The sequence below is a fragment of the Mesoplodon bidens genome (assembly GCF_964165515.1).
Source record: "Mesoplodon bidens genome assembly, chromosome: 13".
Classification (NCBI taxonomy): Eukaryota; Metazoa; Chordata; class Mammalia; order Artiodactyla; family Ziphiidae; genus Mesoplodon; species Mesoplodon bidens.
The window spans coordinates 1,080,261-1,096,646 of NC_138169.1; the positions used below are offsets into that span (position 1 = coordinate 1,080,261).

The following is a 16,386-nucleotide window of genomic DNA, read 5'->3' on the forward strand; positions in this document are numbered from 1 at the left end:
GTTTGCTCATATGTAGTTGGTAAACAGGAGAATATCAGTAAAATGTGGAGATTATATTGGCTCATTTGCAATTTTCCCTAGGCAAGGGGGTTGGAATCCGCAGTAGGGAAGGAAAGAGCTCTTGGCTGGAGTGTTGCACAGACATGTGCACTGTTGGCTCTGAAGAAAATTTCATCTGAGCGCCTGCACCAGGGCCTCCCTCCCATCTCAGGTGGCAGGCTACACTTTTCTCCTGTGCTCAGCAGTCATAAACCAGGACCTCTCCTCTCATGTTTTGCATTTAAAACAAACAGCTCTGTAAAAACATGGTTAATGACTTTGCTGTGTAGAAATTAAAGCCACCTTTCAGTGTTTATAAACCAGGTAAAAGAGAAAACGGCCTAGCCTGGGTCAGTGCTGTCTCTATACACTCAGGCACGGCAGGCCTCCTTGTTGCACTTTGCTAGTGTGAAATGCGCTTTCCCAGATGTGGTGCAGCCACCTCCGTGTGTGTAGGAGTGCTGTGCTGTATTCACATGTGCCTTGCACAGGGTAGTACCTGAAAAGTGTTCAGTCAGTATTTTTCCAACTCAAATTACATGACTTGAAAACACAGATGAATTAGTTCATTCAAGTTATTTCAAATAACTCTGACATTACAGAATTTTACCTTGTAGATGACAAAAAACGGATATTCCCCTCTGTTTCTACTGATCTTTAGTAAATATCACACATACTATATCAAGCACCCACTCAGCTACAAAGAATCCTATCCTCACATCATATGCATCATGTGATTTAATCATCACTGCTCCTTTTTGGTAGAACTAGACTCCACTCCATTGGTCATTCTTTTTTTCATACATAATACTGTGCTGCCAACTTGGCATTTTTCAAAGTGCTTTTACATTCATTGTCTCTAATGCTCATGAAAATCCTGTGTGGTAGATACTGTTAGTTGCATTTTCCAAGAAACAAACTAAATTTGGGAACTAACGTTTAAAAAATAAAGAAAGAAAGAAACAGCTTTTTATTTTGAGATAATGGTAGATTCTTATGCAGTTGTAAGAAATTACACAGAGATCCCTTAACCCAGTTTCCTCCAGTGGTAACATCTGATGTAACTAGAGTGCAATGTCACAACGAGGAAATTGACATGATACAACAATGCACGTACACTCATATATGTGTGTATTTAGTTTTGTGCACTTTGTGTATTCATGACCACCACCACCACCACAATCAAGATGCAGAACAGTTCTGTCCCAAGGATCCCTCGTGCTACCTTCATAGAGCCACAGCCACTTCCCTTCCCCCATTCATGGCAGCTACTAATCTGTTCTCCATCTCTAACTGGTATTTTAAGAATGCTATATAAGTGGAATAAAATATGCAATTTGGGGGAGTTGGCTTTTTCACTCAGCATAATTCCCTTGAGACCCATCCAGGTTATTGTATGTATCAGTACGTTTGTTATCCATGAGTTGTATTCCACGGGAAGGATATAACATGGGTTAACTATTCACCTGTTGAAGAATATCTGGGTTGTTTCGACTTTTTGTCTGTAATGAACAAAGCTGCAATGAACATTCACGTGCACGTTTTTCGTATGAGCACGACTTTTCTTTTCTCGGAGAAAAGCTCAGGATTGCAGTACTGGACTGTGTGCGTTTTTAATATCCCATGAGGCAGCAGTGTCCAGCCACGATTGTTGTTTTCATTGCTGTTCTGGTTACACAGGTGAACAAGGTTGGAGGGTTCTGCCCCAGCCCTCTTTTTCCTGAGTCCTGTTATCTTAGTGAGCTATTTTGCCAAATGTGAGGTTTTTCAGGGATGCTCCTACCATGTCACAAACGAAATTCTTTTTTTTTTTTTTTTTAATTAAAGAAGATGTTGGGGGTAGGAGTTTATTAATTAATTAATTAATTTTTGCTGTGTTGCGTCTTCGTTTCTGTGCGAGGGCTTTCTCTAGTTGTGGCAAGCGGGGGCCACTCTTCATCGCGGTGCGTGGGCCTCTCACTATCGCGGCCTCTCTTGTCGCGGAGCCCAGGCTCCAGACGCGCAGGCTCAGTACTTGTGGCTCACGGGCCTAGCTGCTCCACGGCACGTAGGATCCTCCCAGACCAGGGCTCGAACCCGTGTCCCCTGCCTTAGCAGGCAGACCCTCAACCACTGCGCCACCAGGGAAGCCCACAAACGAAATTCTTACACTAGGCAGACTGAGGGCTGCAGGAGTAGATAGTGTCATGATCAGCGGAGACTGGATTTCTCTCCTTTCACGCAGGGACGATGGCCCCTCTGCCTCTGTCTCGGCACTCAAGCGCCTGGAGCGCAGTCAGTGGACAGATAAGATGGATCTGCGGTTTGGTTTTGAGAGACTCAAGGAGCCTGGTGAGAAGACAGGCTGGCTTATCAACATGCACCCTGTAAGCACCTGTGCTTTTCCTCCATCTTCCTCCTTCCATTCAGGAGGGTGGCTGCACCCCTTGTGGCATAGCCCTTGTCTGAAGAGTAGGTGACACCTAGCGGGAACCTGTTGTCTGGGCAATCCAGGTAGAGATGGGATTGTTTGTAGCTCCTCTGCTTTCCTCTTTAACTTCTTTGGGTCATAAAGAGGCCACTGGGAAGACTGAGGTAAGGGGCATCCCTGTTACCCATAAGAATAAAGCTTTCAAAGTTGAGGGGGAAACAGAGAAATTCCCATTTGGAGGCTGTTATGATGCGGTTCTTGTGAATGGGGCCAGTAGTGTTTACGCAAGGGTAGAGAAAGATTTTGTTTTTAAAGTGCTCAGTTTCCCAGAAAAGGAGGAAAAGGCTCTTGTGCTGTGTGGAGGATAACTTTGTGCCCATGTTGACTGCTTCTCTTGTAGACGGAGATTTTAGATGAAGATAAACGCTTAGTTAGTGCAGTGGATTACTACTTTATTCAGGATGATGGGAGCAGATTTAAGGTAAGCCCTTGACATCCTAGAAGCTAATAACCACTCAGTAATGAGGCATAGCTGGGCTCAAAATGGCAAGTGTCCTGTTAGCTCTGCAACTGTGAGGAGAGGGATTAGGAGGCTTGCAGTGTGCAGCTTCCTGAAGCCCTTTAGGGACATGGGCCCCTTGGAGCCACATTAGTCACCACTTAAGATGTCCTAAGAGAAGCTAGCTCAGAAAGACTGAAAGATGAGCAGCATTGTGTCTCTTAGACTCTTGCCCCTGTGATATGTGCAGGTCCTAATTTTCTATTGCACTGTCTCTCTTAAGATATGTCAAGGTCAAGGATGCATTGGATCTAGGCTAGGCTATATCACAGGCATAACAGCAAACAGCCTGTCTTCATTTTTCTTCCTTTTTTCTTTCTCATCACCCCTGAATGGGTTGTGACTCTTGCAGGTGGCCTTGCCCTATAAGCCGTATTTCTACATTGCAACCAGAAAGGTATGTCTGTGGTTCATGGCATCAGGTCAAACGACCTGTGCCTCGTTTTGTGGGGGGATTCAAAACTGGAAATAAAGAGGCTTCAAGAGAAATGAGCAAGGAAGGAAATAGATTTTACTAATGGGAAGTCCTTTCATTCTGATCCTGATTTAGGGTTGTGAGCGAGAAGTTTCGTCTTTTCTCTCTAAGAAGTTTCAGGGTAAAATTGCTAAAGTAGAGACTGTCCCTAAAGAGGATCTGGACTTGGTGAGTATCACCCAGCCCTTTCAGGGTAAATGAGGCCGGGTCCACCCTGCCCATGGGGTGAGATGGGAAGACGACGAGTTCCACACCTGTGGGACAGTATAGATGATGGGCTTTGGTGACTGTCCCTGTATCCTCTTAGAGAACTCTGGTGGCATAGTTGGTGCCACATGCAGAGTTGAACAAGGTGCTTTGGATTTGCCAACCCTTCAAATCATTTATTTACCTTTGAATCGTCTCGCCTTATTTTCTCTCCCCAGTATAGTATTTTTTTCTCTTTGAACTCATGAGCACCATCTCTTCACTCTGTAGCCAAATCACTTGGTTGGTTTGAAACGAAATTACATTAAGCTCTCCTTCAACACCGTGGAGGACCTTGTCAAAGTGAGGAAGGAGATCTCCCCTGCTGTGAAGAAAAACCGGGAGCAGGGCCACACCAGTGATGCCTATACTGCTATGCTCACCAGGTAAGCTTCATTCACATAAGCAGAGCAGCCAGTCAGTCCACAAGGACTGTTTCCCATTTTTCCTAAGTTTACAAGATGAGTAGGAGGTGGGAAAACTCAGCAATAAAATTACCTTAATGATTGGCTCCATTCAATGTGGAAACAGTTTTGAGCAATTAGGTAGACTTTCTTTCTTTTTTTTGGCGGTACGCGGGCCTCTCACTGTTGTGGCCTCTCCCGTTGTGGAGCACAGGCTCCGGACGCGCAGGCTCAGCGGCCATGGCTCACGGGCCTAGCCGCTCCGCGGCATGTGGGATCTTCCTGGACCGGGGCACAAACCCGTGTCCCCTGCATCGGCAGGCAGACTCTCAACCACTGCGCCACCAGGGAAGCCCTCTTTGCTCTTTTAAATGGGGTGTAACTTAGGTCCTATAAAATGAATGTCCTAAGTATACTGAACTTCCTTGTGTCTGTGGCCTGCTGCTTGGTGGGGTGGGGATCATCCAAGGTCATTCCTTACGAAGGGCCTGTCCTGATTATCTCAGCCACCTTGTAAAACTTCAGTGTTTTCATTGTATGGACACTGGTCTTCCCCCCTCCAGCCCCTAGCGGAGCATAGTTGAAAAAGCTGCTGTCTTTATTTTGCAGTGTTCTACAAGGGGGCAGTGTGATTACCGATGAAGAGGAAGCCTCTAAGAAGATTGCTGACCAGTTGGACAACATTGTGGACATGCGAGAGTACGATGTGCCCTACCACATCCGCCTCTCCATCGACCTGAAGATCCACGTGGTGAGTGGGCTGTTGCCTGTGGGCAGTTCCTGATAGCCAGGAGGTGATATTGAAGGATAGATCCATAGAGTTGACTTCCTTGGACAAGGCGTAGAAGTCTTTAGTTAATGCACCACACGTCCTGCAGGCTCACTGGTACAATGTCCGGTACCGAGGAAGTGCCTCTCCAGTGGAAATTGCCCGCCGCGATGACCTCGTTGAACGACCCGTAAGTACCACTTGCGTTTCTTCCATCCTAAGCTTTCCAGTTGTTTTTGGAGAGTGAATTCTGCGCTGAAAGGTGAATTTGATTCAAGGATTTGTTTGCTGCTTTTTCCTCAAATACCTTCTTGAAAGAATTATGGGGTAGTTGTTTTTTCCAGCAGTTTCCGACCTGACAGGATAATTTCACTTTGCACACATACATCATCATGTGTCGTCAGTATTTGAGCTAGGCTGGATCGGAACGTTGGAGGGAAAGCTCTGACTTCCATTTTCGGTTTGTCAGTCCTGTATCATAAACTCCTATCAGGGTTGTCATCAAGGACAAAATGAGTGATGGATTTTAAAGAGCTCTGAGACTCAGGTGTTCTGTAATTCTAGACTTTTCCTGTGAACAGCTACTCTAGCATTTTCTCATACATTTAAGTTTTCATATCATCATGGTATTCTGGACGTAGGTCATTCATCCCCCAGATGCCAGTCCCACTTCCTCCTGAACCTTTCCCCACAGCAGCTTGACTCTTGCTTTTAGTAACTGGCAGTAGAGGTGGAGGTGGTGGGTGTCAAGAGGACCACAGGGTCTCCAGAGCCCAGCTTGGTTTGTGGCTGACTTAATGCTACATTTTGTCCCTTCAGGACCCTGTGGTTTTAGCATTTGACATTGAGACGACCAAACTGCCCCTCAAGTTTCCTGATGCTGAGACTGATCAGATTATGATGATTTCCTATATGATTGATGGTCAGGTGAGTGGTGCCTTCTGGGACGTAAGCTCTCTGTGAACAAGGACCATAGCTGGTCCCCAAACCAGAACAGTGTCCACCCTTGGTTAGTACTTTTTTTGTGAATAATGAGTGAGTGGAGTCCACAGAACCTGTTCTGACATCCAGCCACGCTCTGCCTTCCAGGCAAATCTGAGGATTAGGTAGCATGTCTCTTCCTGGGAAAGCCAGGGCGCTTCAAGTTGCTGCAGAGATTTTGTAGCGAGAGTCTCTGGGCTGCGTGTGAGAGGTGTGTCTTTGGCTTTGTGTCTCTAACTCATACTGACTGCTAATGAACTTTCCAGGGCTACCTCATCACCAACAGGGAGATCGTCTCAGAAGATATAGAAGATTTCGAGTTCACCCCCAAGCCAGAATATGAGGGGCCCTTCTATGTCTTCAATGCGCCTGATGAGGTAGAGGTGTCACTTGGGAAACTGCCTGATGTTTGGGGTAGAGTGGGAAGGGGAGGCAGGCCTGGTGACCCTCTTAGGCCTCGGCATTCCTTTAATCATAGCAGCAGCTGGACTCAGTCCCCAGTGGCTGGTCCTCGTTCACCTGGAGGCCCCGTTGGGTTGGAAGTAACAGGCTCATGTGGGGTTGCTGCTCCTCAGCTTTGGAGAGCTGCCTGGAAATCGCTTGAAGGAGAGTAAAAGCAATCCTGACTGCTAAGATTTGTTGAATTCAGGTTCATCTAATCCAAAGATGGTTCGAACACATCCAGGAGACCAAACCCAACATCATGGTCACCTATAATGGGGACTTTTTTGACTGGTGAGTCAGAACAGGGGAGCAGGAGCATCGCCGGGTGACGTGGTGGGCTCCTCACTGTGTTTGAAGGGAGCTCGTGTGAGGCGTCCCCTGGGGGCTGTCTGCCCTGTCTCTGTAGGAATTAGAGACTCACTGCCCCACACGCTTGTCCATCCTCTTGTCATTAGGCCGTTTGTGGAGGCCAGAGCAGCGGTCCATGGACTGAGCATGTACCAGGAGATTGGGTTCCAGAAGGACAGCCAGGGGGAGTACAAAGCACCCCAGTGCATCCACATGGACTGTCTCAGGTAGGCCCCACAGCTCACCTGGCAGCTGGTCACAGTGTCTCCTGAGGGCTTTCTGTGAGTGAGGTCCAGGGTTCCCTTCTCGCACACGCTGGTCCTGTCCACAAGAAGTAGCTCCCATCATCTGAGAGAACAGTGGCTGCCGCCTCTGCCCAGGTCCCGGGATGTGTCCTTCATCGTTTGTTCATCATTCATTCAGTCAGCAAACACATGCTGAGCACTGGTCCTCAGGGTGTGGAAGCCAGACCAGAAAGAAAGACCTGGTAGAGTGAGGCCCGGTGCTATGGGAGCTCATGGAGGGACCTTGGCTTCCCACACGAGGTTGGGGTGTGGTAGTCAGGCTCGTGCATGGTGTCCAGACAGGCTGGGGTGTCCAGGCTGAGGACAAGTGTGCAAGGTGGCCCAGAGTGCTGAGAGGCAAGGCTGGAGTGGAAGGAGGTGTCGTGGGCTTTCTGTGCCTGGTGGGGAGGGGGTTTTATCTTGGTGGTCATGGGGAGCCATTGATGCGTTTTCTCTTTATCCCTGGTGTTATGGCACTTGGATTGAAGGGGCAAGCCGGGTCATAACATGCACAGGAGCTAGAGGGCTGGACTAGAGATATTTGAGAACCGAGGACTTGGGGATCTGTAGATTTGGGGACAGGTGCAGGAGGCATGGGGAACTCTGGTTCTCAGGGCTTGGGGTGGGCTCATGGGGGAATAGAACAGAGCTCGGGTTCCGAGTAGAAGCAGGCCTGGGAGCCCTACCCACATGGAGGGCCTGGAGACTGTGGGGCACCATGATGTGGTAAAAAAAAAAAAAAAAAAGTGATAGTTGATAGATTCTCAAGAAGAGAAGTAAAAGAGAAGCGGGCACCCTCAGTGGCGGCAGCAGTGCCATGGAGGCCCCAGCGGGCATTTCTGAGGGAGAGGACGGCCCACAGGGCGGAGAGGCCAAGGGAGGTGCGACTGGATGCTGCCAGTAAGACGACGTGGGTCCTAGAGAGACAACGGTGTGTGTCATGGGGAAGAGGTGGAGACAGGCACGAGGTGGCCTGGAGCCCTGGAGCGTTTCTGTGCTAAATGGATGGTGCGAGAGGATGAGGAGAATTTGACAACAGGGTGTGAGGGGCGGGGAGAGCAGGGCAGAGCCGGGCGGAGCCTGGCTGTGGAGGGGATCCAGAAGGCCAGAGGGTGCAGGTTCCTGCCTGCTCACCTTTGTGCTTCTCTGTGAGGCTGAGAGGAAGGCCATGGGGCTGGAGGGACTGGCTCTGGCATCTCCTTGTTTGTGAGTTTGTCTGTGAAATTGACTGGATCTGGGTGAAAGCTTTTCACAAGGGGCCTGCACCACGTGACGCCTTGGAGATCTTTGGGATACCCATCAGGACCCTGCATCTTCCTGGGGTGTGTCCAGCTTTGCAACCTCTCACAGGTTCCTGGGCTTCATCTCAGAATCATCTCTGGCTTTTGCTCTCTTTCTCATTCCCAGGTGGGTGAAGAGGGACAGTTACCTTCCTGTGGGCAGCCACAACCTCAAAGCAGCTGCCAAAGCCAAGCTGGGCTATGACCCCGTGGAACTGGACCCTGAGGACATGTGCCGGATGGCCACTGAGCAGCCCCAGGCGCGTGCACTGCCTCGCTGAGTTGCCCTTCGGCTGGGGGTGGTGGCCTGCTGGGCGTCTCATTGACCTTACTCTCTGATATTCTGTCCTTAGATGCTGGCCACCTACTCGGTGTCAGACGCAGTGGCCACATACTACCTGTACATGAAGTACGTCCACCCTTTTATATTCGCCCTGTGCACCATTATCCCCATGGAGCCTGATGAGGTCAGTGCCTCTCCTGGCCCGCTGCCTGCCAGGGGTGGTCCCAGGCAGCTGATGTGGACGCAGCTGTTGGATTTTGGTGTTTAGCTGAAAGCCTGGCGTTTCCCCCATAGGTGCTGCGGAAGGGCTCCGGGACGCTGTGTGAGGCCTTGCTGATGGTACAGGCCTTCCACGCCAACATCGTCTTCCCCAACAAGCAGGAGCCAGAGTTCAGCAAGCTGACAGATGATGGCCACGTGCTGGACGCCGAGACCTACGTGGGTGGCCACGTGGAAGCCCTGGAGTCGGGCGTGTTCCGCAGCGATATCCCCTGCCGGTTCCGGATGGTGCGCCCCCTCCTGAGGCTCCTGAAGCCGGGCCTCTTCCCACCAGTGCTGTGGGCGGACCCAGGAGGGACCCAGCCCACAAGGGCTGAAATAAAGCCCTCGCCCCGTGGGCCCCTCGCCAGCCGTCCTTTGTCTGGCCTGCCCTTTAGGGTGCTGTAGGGCAAGCACTTGGCTCCTTCTGGAGCATTCTCTGTGTAGCGTCCCACCTGAGGCAGGTTACTTGGTACGAGGGCATTTTCCTCTCACTCATGTCCTCTCTTGGTTGTTTGTGTTAGAATCCTGCTGCCTTTGACTTCCTGCTGCAGCGGGTGGAGAAGACCATGCGTCACGCCATCGAGGAAGAGGAGAAGGTGCCCATGGAGCAGGTCACCAACTTCCAAGAGGTGACGCGTGGGGACTGGAGGGGGACAGTCTGCTTACATGCCTCGCCTTGCACATTGGCTTCTTTCATCGGCATGTTTATTGTGCACCTATTGTGTGGTGGCGCTTGGGCGCTGAGACAGAGGACACGGGGCCTGGTCTGGTCTAGTTAGGACAGGAGAGCGTGGGGCTCACAGTGAGTGACTCGATTTAGTGAGGTGGGAGAATTTCACAGAGATGGCGAAGGCTTTCGGGACAACGTGGTGTGATGTGGGAGAGAGGAAGGCAAGTGAAGGGTTTCGTGCCCGTTCACCTGAACTGTATTTTGTAGGCAATGAGGAGCCATTGGAGGATTTTTACTTTTTATTGTCAAGAGACTTTAAAAAATGATGGTAGGAGTTCCTACAAATTACAGGGCAGAATATAGTGACTGTAAAGTCCATCACATAATGGTTAGAAAACGCCATATGCAAAGTGTGTCCCATGGCTGGAGGCCCCGGGCACCTCCCACCTCGCTGTCCTGTTCCTTTGGATGCGGCACATCTCGGGTCTCTGTGAGGTCCTGCTCACACTTTAACATATTCAGCGGCTTTAGTACTTTGCAGTTCTTCCCAGTTCTAGGATTGATTCCAAGAAACGCCTCATAACAGATTCACCAGGCAAAATTCAAACAAGAACGTGTGCACATGCTCTGCAAACTATGAAGCACCGTGCAGCTCTTGCCAGCTGCAGCTGTCATGTGCTTTGGGAACTCTCCATGAGCCAACTTGAGAGGAGAGTCTAGGCTGAATAACAAATAGGAGTTAAAGAACAGCTTGAGAGGAACAAAGTTACTACTTTCTTTTTTGTTGGGCTGGTGTGGGGGTGGGCGCAGCAGGCGGGATCTTAGTTCCCAGATGGCCAGGGGTCAAACCCAGGCCCCTGGCAGTGAGAGCACTGGGTCCTGAGCACTGGACCGCCAGGGAGTCCCCAAAAGATACTACTTTTACGTCCAAGAACCAATGAGATGAATTAGGAATGAGGCTGAAGGTGTGCTAACTGGAGGGACCCCAGACACCTTAGTGACTCTGGATGTGAGCTCTTCCTAGGTGACAGGTAGTACGTCTTCGTAGCTGTCTCCAAAGTCCCTGAAACTTCTCTGTAGGGTGGCCCAGGGTCTTTAGGGGCAGGGCAGCCGGTTCACCTTTTTGCTCCTGAGTGATCATCTGGGCAGTGGTACGATGACAGCTGGTGGAAGGTGTCAGCTGGGGGCTCACAGCGACGTCTGGCCTGTCCAGGTGTCATCCCCTGTCATCCCAGCCTTCCGCCCTCTATTTGGGTCGTCTTCATCTTCCCTCCAGAGCAGCATTTCAGAGCTTGCCTTAGCACAGAGATGGATGGGGGATTGTTCTCCAAATGGCTCATTTGCCTGAGATTCAGTTAGAAACAATAAGTATTACGTTTCTGGTATTTCCTGTTCTACTTGATAGATGTTCCTTTTAGTCATTTTTTCCTTACTAGTTTGAGTTTGACTCCTTTGGAGGGTTTTAAGGAATTTTTTAATACTAAGGGCAATTTTGCATTCAAGTGATTTTCTAATGTGACTTTACCAAAGTAAATGTATTTCATAAAACATGGCTACCCTTCTGATTGATGTTTTTCTTCTGGTTAATTTTTGCATAATTTAGATGTTTTCCAGTTTATACTTGAATGTCTAGAGATTGGCAGACTATAGCCCATAAGACCTGTTTTTGTACAGTCAGCAAGCTAAGAATGGTTTTCATATTTTTTAAATATTGTAAAAAAATATGTGATAGACTGTGGCCACAAAACCTGAAGTATTTATTATCTGGTCCTTCACAGAGGTTTGCCGACCCCAGATCTAAAGGTTTTTTTTTAGCCAGCTTGTCTAAGAATGCCAGTGTGTTAAATTATCTAATGAATATATTAGAATAACTCCTAAACACAGTAGTTTTCAAACTTTAGTGTTGCATACACTTTGGATAAAATGAACTTATCAAATAAGTACATGCCTAATGTTCTGGTTTAACTAGGTGTTACATTTGGGGAGTGAATAAAAATAAAAATAAAACACAGTTACATGGCTATCAGAAGCCTGTTTAGCCTTTTATAGTTTCAGTGACTGTTTTTGTTTTTTAGGACAATATTTTTATTTCCAGAAGCTCTATTGGTTCTTTTTCAAATATGCTTTATTTCTTTAAAGTGGACTTTTTCTCTTCCTGTGTTTTATTTATTTTCTAATTTTAATTTTTTTTGAAGTATAGTGATTTATAATGTTTCAGGTGTACAGCAATGTGATTCAGTTTTATATATATATATATATGCATACACATGTACATACATATGCATATATTCTTTTTTTTTTTTTGTCTGTGCCGTGTGGCTTGCAGGATCTTAGTTCCCCAACCAGGGATTGAACCCGTGCCCCTGCAGTAGAGGTGCAGAGTCCTAACCACTGGACCACCAGGGAATTCCCTATATATATATATATTTTTTCATATTCTTTTCAATTATAGGTTATTACGGGATATTGAATATAATTCCCTGTGCTGTACAGTAGGTCTTTGTTGTTTCTGTCCCTGTGTTTTAGATTTTTGGTCTTTATTGTCTTTAATAGGCCTCCTTTTAGCATGTTTACTCCAGGAGGTTACTTCTTTGACGTTCTCGGGTCTCCTCCCACTGTGTCTGCTCTCAGTTATGGTGGGTGTTTTTTCCCCATGCTCTGCAATTTTGGAATGTGAATTCCTCTTTAGTAGGAGGACTGTCAGGTAATTTTGCAGTTTCTTCCTGGTTCCACAAAAGTGACACAGGCCTGATGTCCCTTCTTATCTGGTTCCTTGGCTGGAGGGTCTCAGTCTTAGTGGAGAGTTTAATGCAAATCACAGACCTCTTAGCACCCGTGATGACAGATGCTCAGGGAGGATACTTTCTTTGCCCAGAGCCCAGAATGCACATGGTTTTGGTGAGCAGACTTGTTCTAGTTTATTCTTTCATGGAGGTGGCCTTTGAGAGTCCTGCCTTTATCTGGGGCTCTGTTTTGTCTCCCTGTTGTGTGTGGCCTGCTCCTCCCTGAGGAGGCATGAGAAGTGTGAAGGAAAGAGCTCACAGCACAGGCCTGAGGCCGCTGACCTAGGAAAGGCCTGCTGCACGGCTGCCCTCGGCATCTGGGAACTCAGGTTCCAGCAGGTTTCTCGCCTCCCTCTGATAGGAAGGCCTCACGGACGCTCAGGTTGCTTGCGCAAACAAGGTGGTCTGTGCTGATCACCTGCTTTCCTTCTGGGAGTCCGGGTGTGGTCCATGCAGGCAGAGCTGCCTACGTGAACGGCCCCCAGTAAGAACCCTGGGCACTGGGTCTCCACGAGCTTCCCTGGGAGACAGCGCTTCTCATGTGTTGTCACGGCTTGATGCTGGAAGAATTCAGCTCATCCAAGCTTGAGCCTGGGCTCTTCCTCAAGCGCCTTTTTCCTGCTGATTGAGTTCTGTGTCTTTTCCCTGTGAGTCACCAAACCCGGGGATGGTCTTGGGGACCCCAACACAGGGCCCGGCCCTGCCAGGCACCCACTGAGTCAACTCACTGCTCTGGTTTTGAGTCTGCTCGTCACTTTTGTTCTCTGGGGATGACTTAGAAGCTCAGAACTGCATTTACAGGGATAGTTTTCACATTTCATCTAGGATTTCTAGGTGGTTGGCATTAGGAGGGTTTTTAAGCTGACAGCTTTGGCTGGAAACAGAATCTGATTCATTGTTTTATAAAGTAAGGCTGGAAACAGTCTAGCATCGCAGTTCAGAGCAGGTGTTTGGTCTAAGGGGGCCCGTTCTTGAGCCCATACTAACCTCTTGAAACTTGTCATCCATCAGATGAGGGATTGCTGGGCTGTTGATGTTGTGTCACACACCTGCACCATGGGGGCACTCGGGGCACCCAGGAAGCGTGGCTCTTGATAATCTGGCTGGGTCCCCTACTTGCTAGCAGACGGGCCGGCCATGTGAGGCCACAGACTCTGCACTTCTCTCCGACCCCCAGAGTTCTTTGGGGGGAGCAGCTGCTTCCCGTGATGCCGTCCTGTCTTTCCTTGCAAGTCCCCCCACCTCCAGGGCCTGGTGTGGGTGCCTGTCATCTGTCGTCCGTCTGCAACCCATGGTGCTTTCTCTGTCACTGTATAGTCTCCAGTTTTCGTCTTGGTCGCCAGCCTCCACTTCTTTCCCCTTTCTCTGTAGGTGTGTGATCAGATTAAGACCAAGCTCACCTCCCTGAAAGATGTTCCTAACCGAATTGAGTGTCCCCTTATCTACCACCTGGACGTGGGGGCCATGTACCCCAACATCATCTTGACGAACCGCCTGCAGGTGAGAGAGATTCTCACATCAGAATCAAGCTCTTCTGCCCAAACCCTAATTGCTCCCCTCCTATCCCCTCACAGCCCTCTGCCATGGTGGATGAGGCCACCTGTGCTGCCTGTGACTTCAACAAGCCTGGAGCAAACTGCCAGAGGAAGATGGCCTGGCAGTGGAGGGGCGAGTTCAGTGAGTGTCCGCCCTGGGTGGTGCTGCTCAGCAGGAAGCAGTGGCTGGGTCTCTATCACAGACTCTCTTCCCATCACCCCTCCCAGTGCCAGCCAGTCGCAGCGAGTATCATCGGATCCAGCACCAGCTGGAGTCAGAGAAGTTCCCTCCCTTGACCCCAGAGGGCCCAGCCCGGGCCTTTCACGAGCTGTCCCGCGAGGAGCAGGCTAAATACGAGAAGCGGAGGCTGGCAGGTGAGCGGTTGGGACGGCGCACATCTCCACAGGCTGCGTTTTCTCTGACTTGAGTCTTCGTTGGGCTGTGTTGGTGTGTCACACCTGGAGGTCAGTCGAACCAGTTGTTGAACTAGATGAGACCACTGTGAACTAGTTCTTCCTATAGGCTTCTTTTTGTCATTTATCCTTCAGTGCATGTTCAGCTACCAAACCCTCCTTCCTGTGGTCTTCGTGTGTTTGGTCCACTCATACGGGGCTGCCGTTTCTTGGATCTGCTTCACTCGCACATGTCTTTCTGAGTTTTCTGCTCCTTTGCGTTAACCTAAAAAGCCACGTTTGTTGGCATCCATTGCCTAGCTTTCTTGGCTGTGTCCAGGAGGCCTGTCTGCTGTGTGGAGTCTCACATGCCCCCCACTCTGAACTGTGCCTCAGATTACTGCCGGAAGGCATACAAGAAAATCCACGTGACCAAGGTGGAAGAACGTCTCACCACCATCTGCCAGCGGGAGAACTCCTTCTATGTGGACACAGTGCGTGCCTTTCGGGACAGGCGCTACGAGTTCAAAGGTCTCCACAAGGTGAGCCTGACCTTTGTGAGGTCGGAGCAGAGTCTAGTTTCTGAGGTGAAAATCCTTGCTTGGCGCTGTCTGGATGTGTTACTCCCCACTCTGGGCTGGTACCTGCATTCAGACAATAAATATGCGGTTGTTCTTAACTTTGAAGAATTAAGGGCCTGGGGCCTCGCAACTATTCTGAACGATTGCTTTTAAAGTAATTATCTAGAGCAGGGGGTCAGCAAACTGGCTGGGCCAGCCATTTTTATAAATAAAGTTTTATTGGAACTGAGCTGCATTTGCCCGCAGCAGGGAGGGAGCAGCAGAAACTGAGGCCTGCATGTGTACAGTACACACCATGTGGCCCTTTACTTTGCCAACCTCTGACCAGGAGAAGTGAGGGGAGTGTTTTTACTGACATGTTTGATCCAGTAGGATTAAGGGAAATACATAGAAATACATAGCAATACCTCAGTTGTAATATCAACAAGTAATTGTGTTCTATTTAAGCAAATCATTTTTTTCTGAGAGACCTTCCTTCACTGCTAGACTCAGTGAGTCTTCACATCCCACCCTGCCTTGATAGACTGTCATCATTGTGCTTTATTATTATCATTTTTAACTTTTTTGGTTTTTTATTATGATAAAATATACACATGAAATCTAACATTTTTAAGTGTACAGTTTAGCGGCATTAAGCAAATTCACATTGTTGTGCAGGTATCACCACCATCCCTTTCCAGAACTCTTCATCTTGCAAAAATGAAACTCTTTTCTACCTTAACAGTAACCCTCCGTTCTGTACCTTCTGTGGACTTTGGTCACTCTAGGGACCTCATATAAGTGGAGTCCCACAGGATTTGTCCTTCTGTGACTAGGTTATTTCTCTTAGCCTAATGTCGTTGAGGTTCATTCATGTTGTAGCTTATGTCAGAATTTCCTTTTTTTTTTTTTTTTTGCGGTACGCGGGCCTCTCACTGTTGTGGCCTCTCCCATTGCGGAGCACAGGCTCAGCGGCCATGGCTCACGGGCCCAGCCGCTCCGCGGCACGTGGGATCCTCCCAGACCGGGGCACGAACCCCCGCCCCCTGCATCAGCAGGCGGACTCTCAACCACTGTGCCACCAGGGAAGCCCCAGAATTTCCTTTTTAAGGCTGAATAATATTCCACTGTATGGACCTGACACATCTTGTTTATCCAGTCATCCATTGGTGGACAGTTGGGTTGCTTCCATGTTTTAGGTATTGTGAATATTTCTGCTGTGAATTATTCACCCATGGTGTAGAGGCATCTCTTTGAGATCCTGCTTGCATTTCTTTTGGATATATACCCCGAAGTGGAATTGCTGAATCATATGGCGATTGTATTTTTTTTCTTAAAGGAGAAAAATTTTATTTTATTTAAAAAAATTTTTTTAATATTTAATAAGAGTTTCAGAACTTTTTAAAATTAATTAATTTATTTATTATTTTTGGCTGTGTTGGGTCTTCGTTTCTGTGTGAGGGCTTTCTCTAGTTGTGGCGAGCGGGGGCCACTCTTCATCGCGGTGCGCGGGCCTCTCACTGTCGCGGCCTCTCTTGTTGCGGAGCACAGGCTCCAGACGTGCAGGCTCAGTAGTTGTGGCTCACGGGCCTAGTTGCTCCGCGGCATGTGGGATCTTCCCAGACCAGGGCTCAAACCCATGTCCCCTGTATTGGCAGGCAG

The 16,386-nt window shown here is 48.8% G+C and overlaps 1 protein-coding gene across 1 annotated transcript in view; it reads left to right on the top strand.

Annotated features, from left to right (window-relative positions):
* Window positions 1-16,386, top strand: part of POLE (DNA polymerase epsilon, catalytic subunit) — a 54,780-nt gene that overhangs the window by 3,092 nt on the left and 35,302 nt on the right. Inside the window, exons 2-20 of the mRNA XM_081252369.1 lie at window positions 2,264-2,405; window positions 2,850-2,930; window positions 3,361-3,405; window positions 3,559-3,651; window positions 3,961-4,115; window positions 4,743-4,884; window positions 5,012-5,092; window positions 5,722-5,829; window positions 6,150-6,260; window positions 6,533-6,618; window positions 6,783-6,902; window positions 8,367-8,499; window positions 8,593-8,706; window positions 8,817-9,029; window positions 9,305-9,412; window positions 13,608-13,736; window positions 13,811-13,913; window positions 14,000-14,146; window positions 14,561-14,706. Coding sequence (XP_081108495.1) covers window positions 2,264-2,405; window positions 2,850-2,930; window positions 3,361-3,405; window positions 3,559-3,651; window positions 3,961-4,115; window positions 4,743-4,884; window positions 5,012-5,092; window positions 5,722-5,829; window positions 6,150-6,260; window positions 6,533-6,618; window positions 6,783-6,902; window positions 8,367-8,499; window positions 8,593-8,706; window positions 8,817-9,029; window positions 9,305-9,412; window positions 13,608-13,736; window positions 13,811-13,913; window positions 14,000-14,146; window positions 14,561-14,706 — 2,257 coding nt within the window. The remainder of the gene's footprint in view (window positions 1-2,263; window positions 2,406-2,849; window positions 2,931-3,360; window positions 3,406-3,558; window positions 3,652-3,960; window positions 4,116-4,742; window positions 4,885-5,011; window positions 5,093-5,721; window positions 5,830-6,149; window positions 6,261-6,532; window positions 6,619-6,782; window positions 6,903-8,366; window positions 8,500-8,592; window positions 8,707-8,816; window positions 9,030-9,304; window positions 9,413-13,607; window positions 13,737-13,810; window positions 13,914-13,999; window positions 14,147-14,560; window positions 14,707-16,386) is intronic.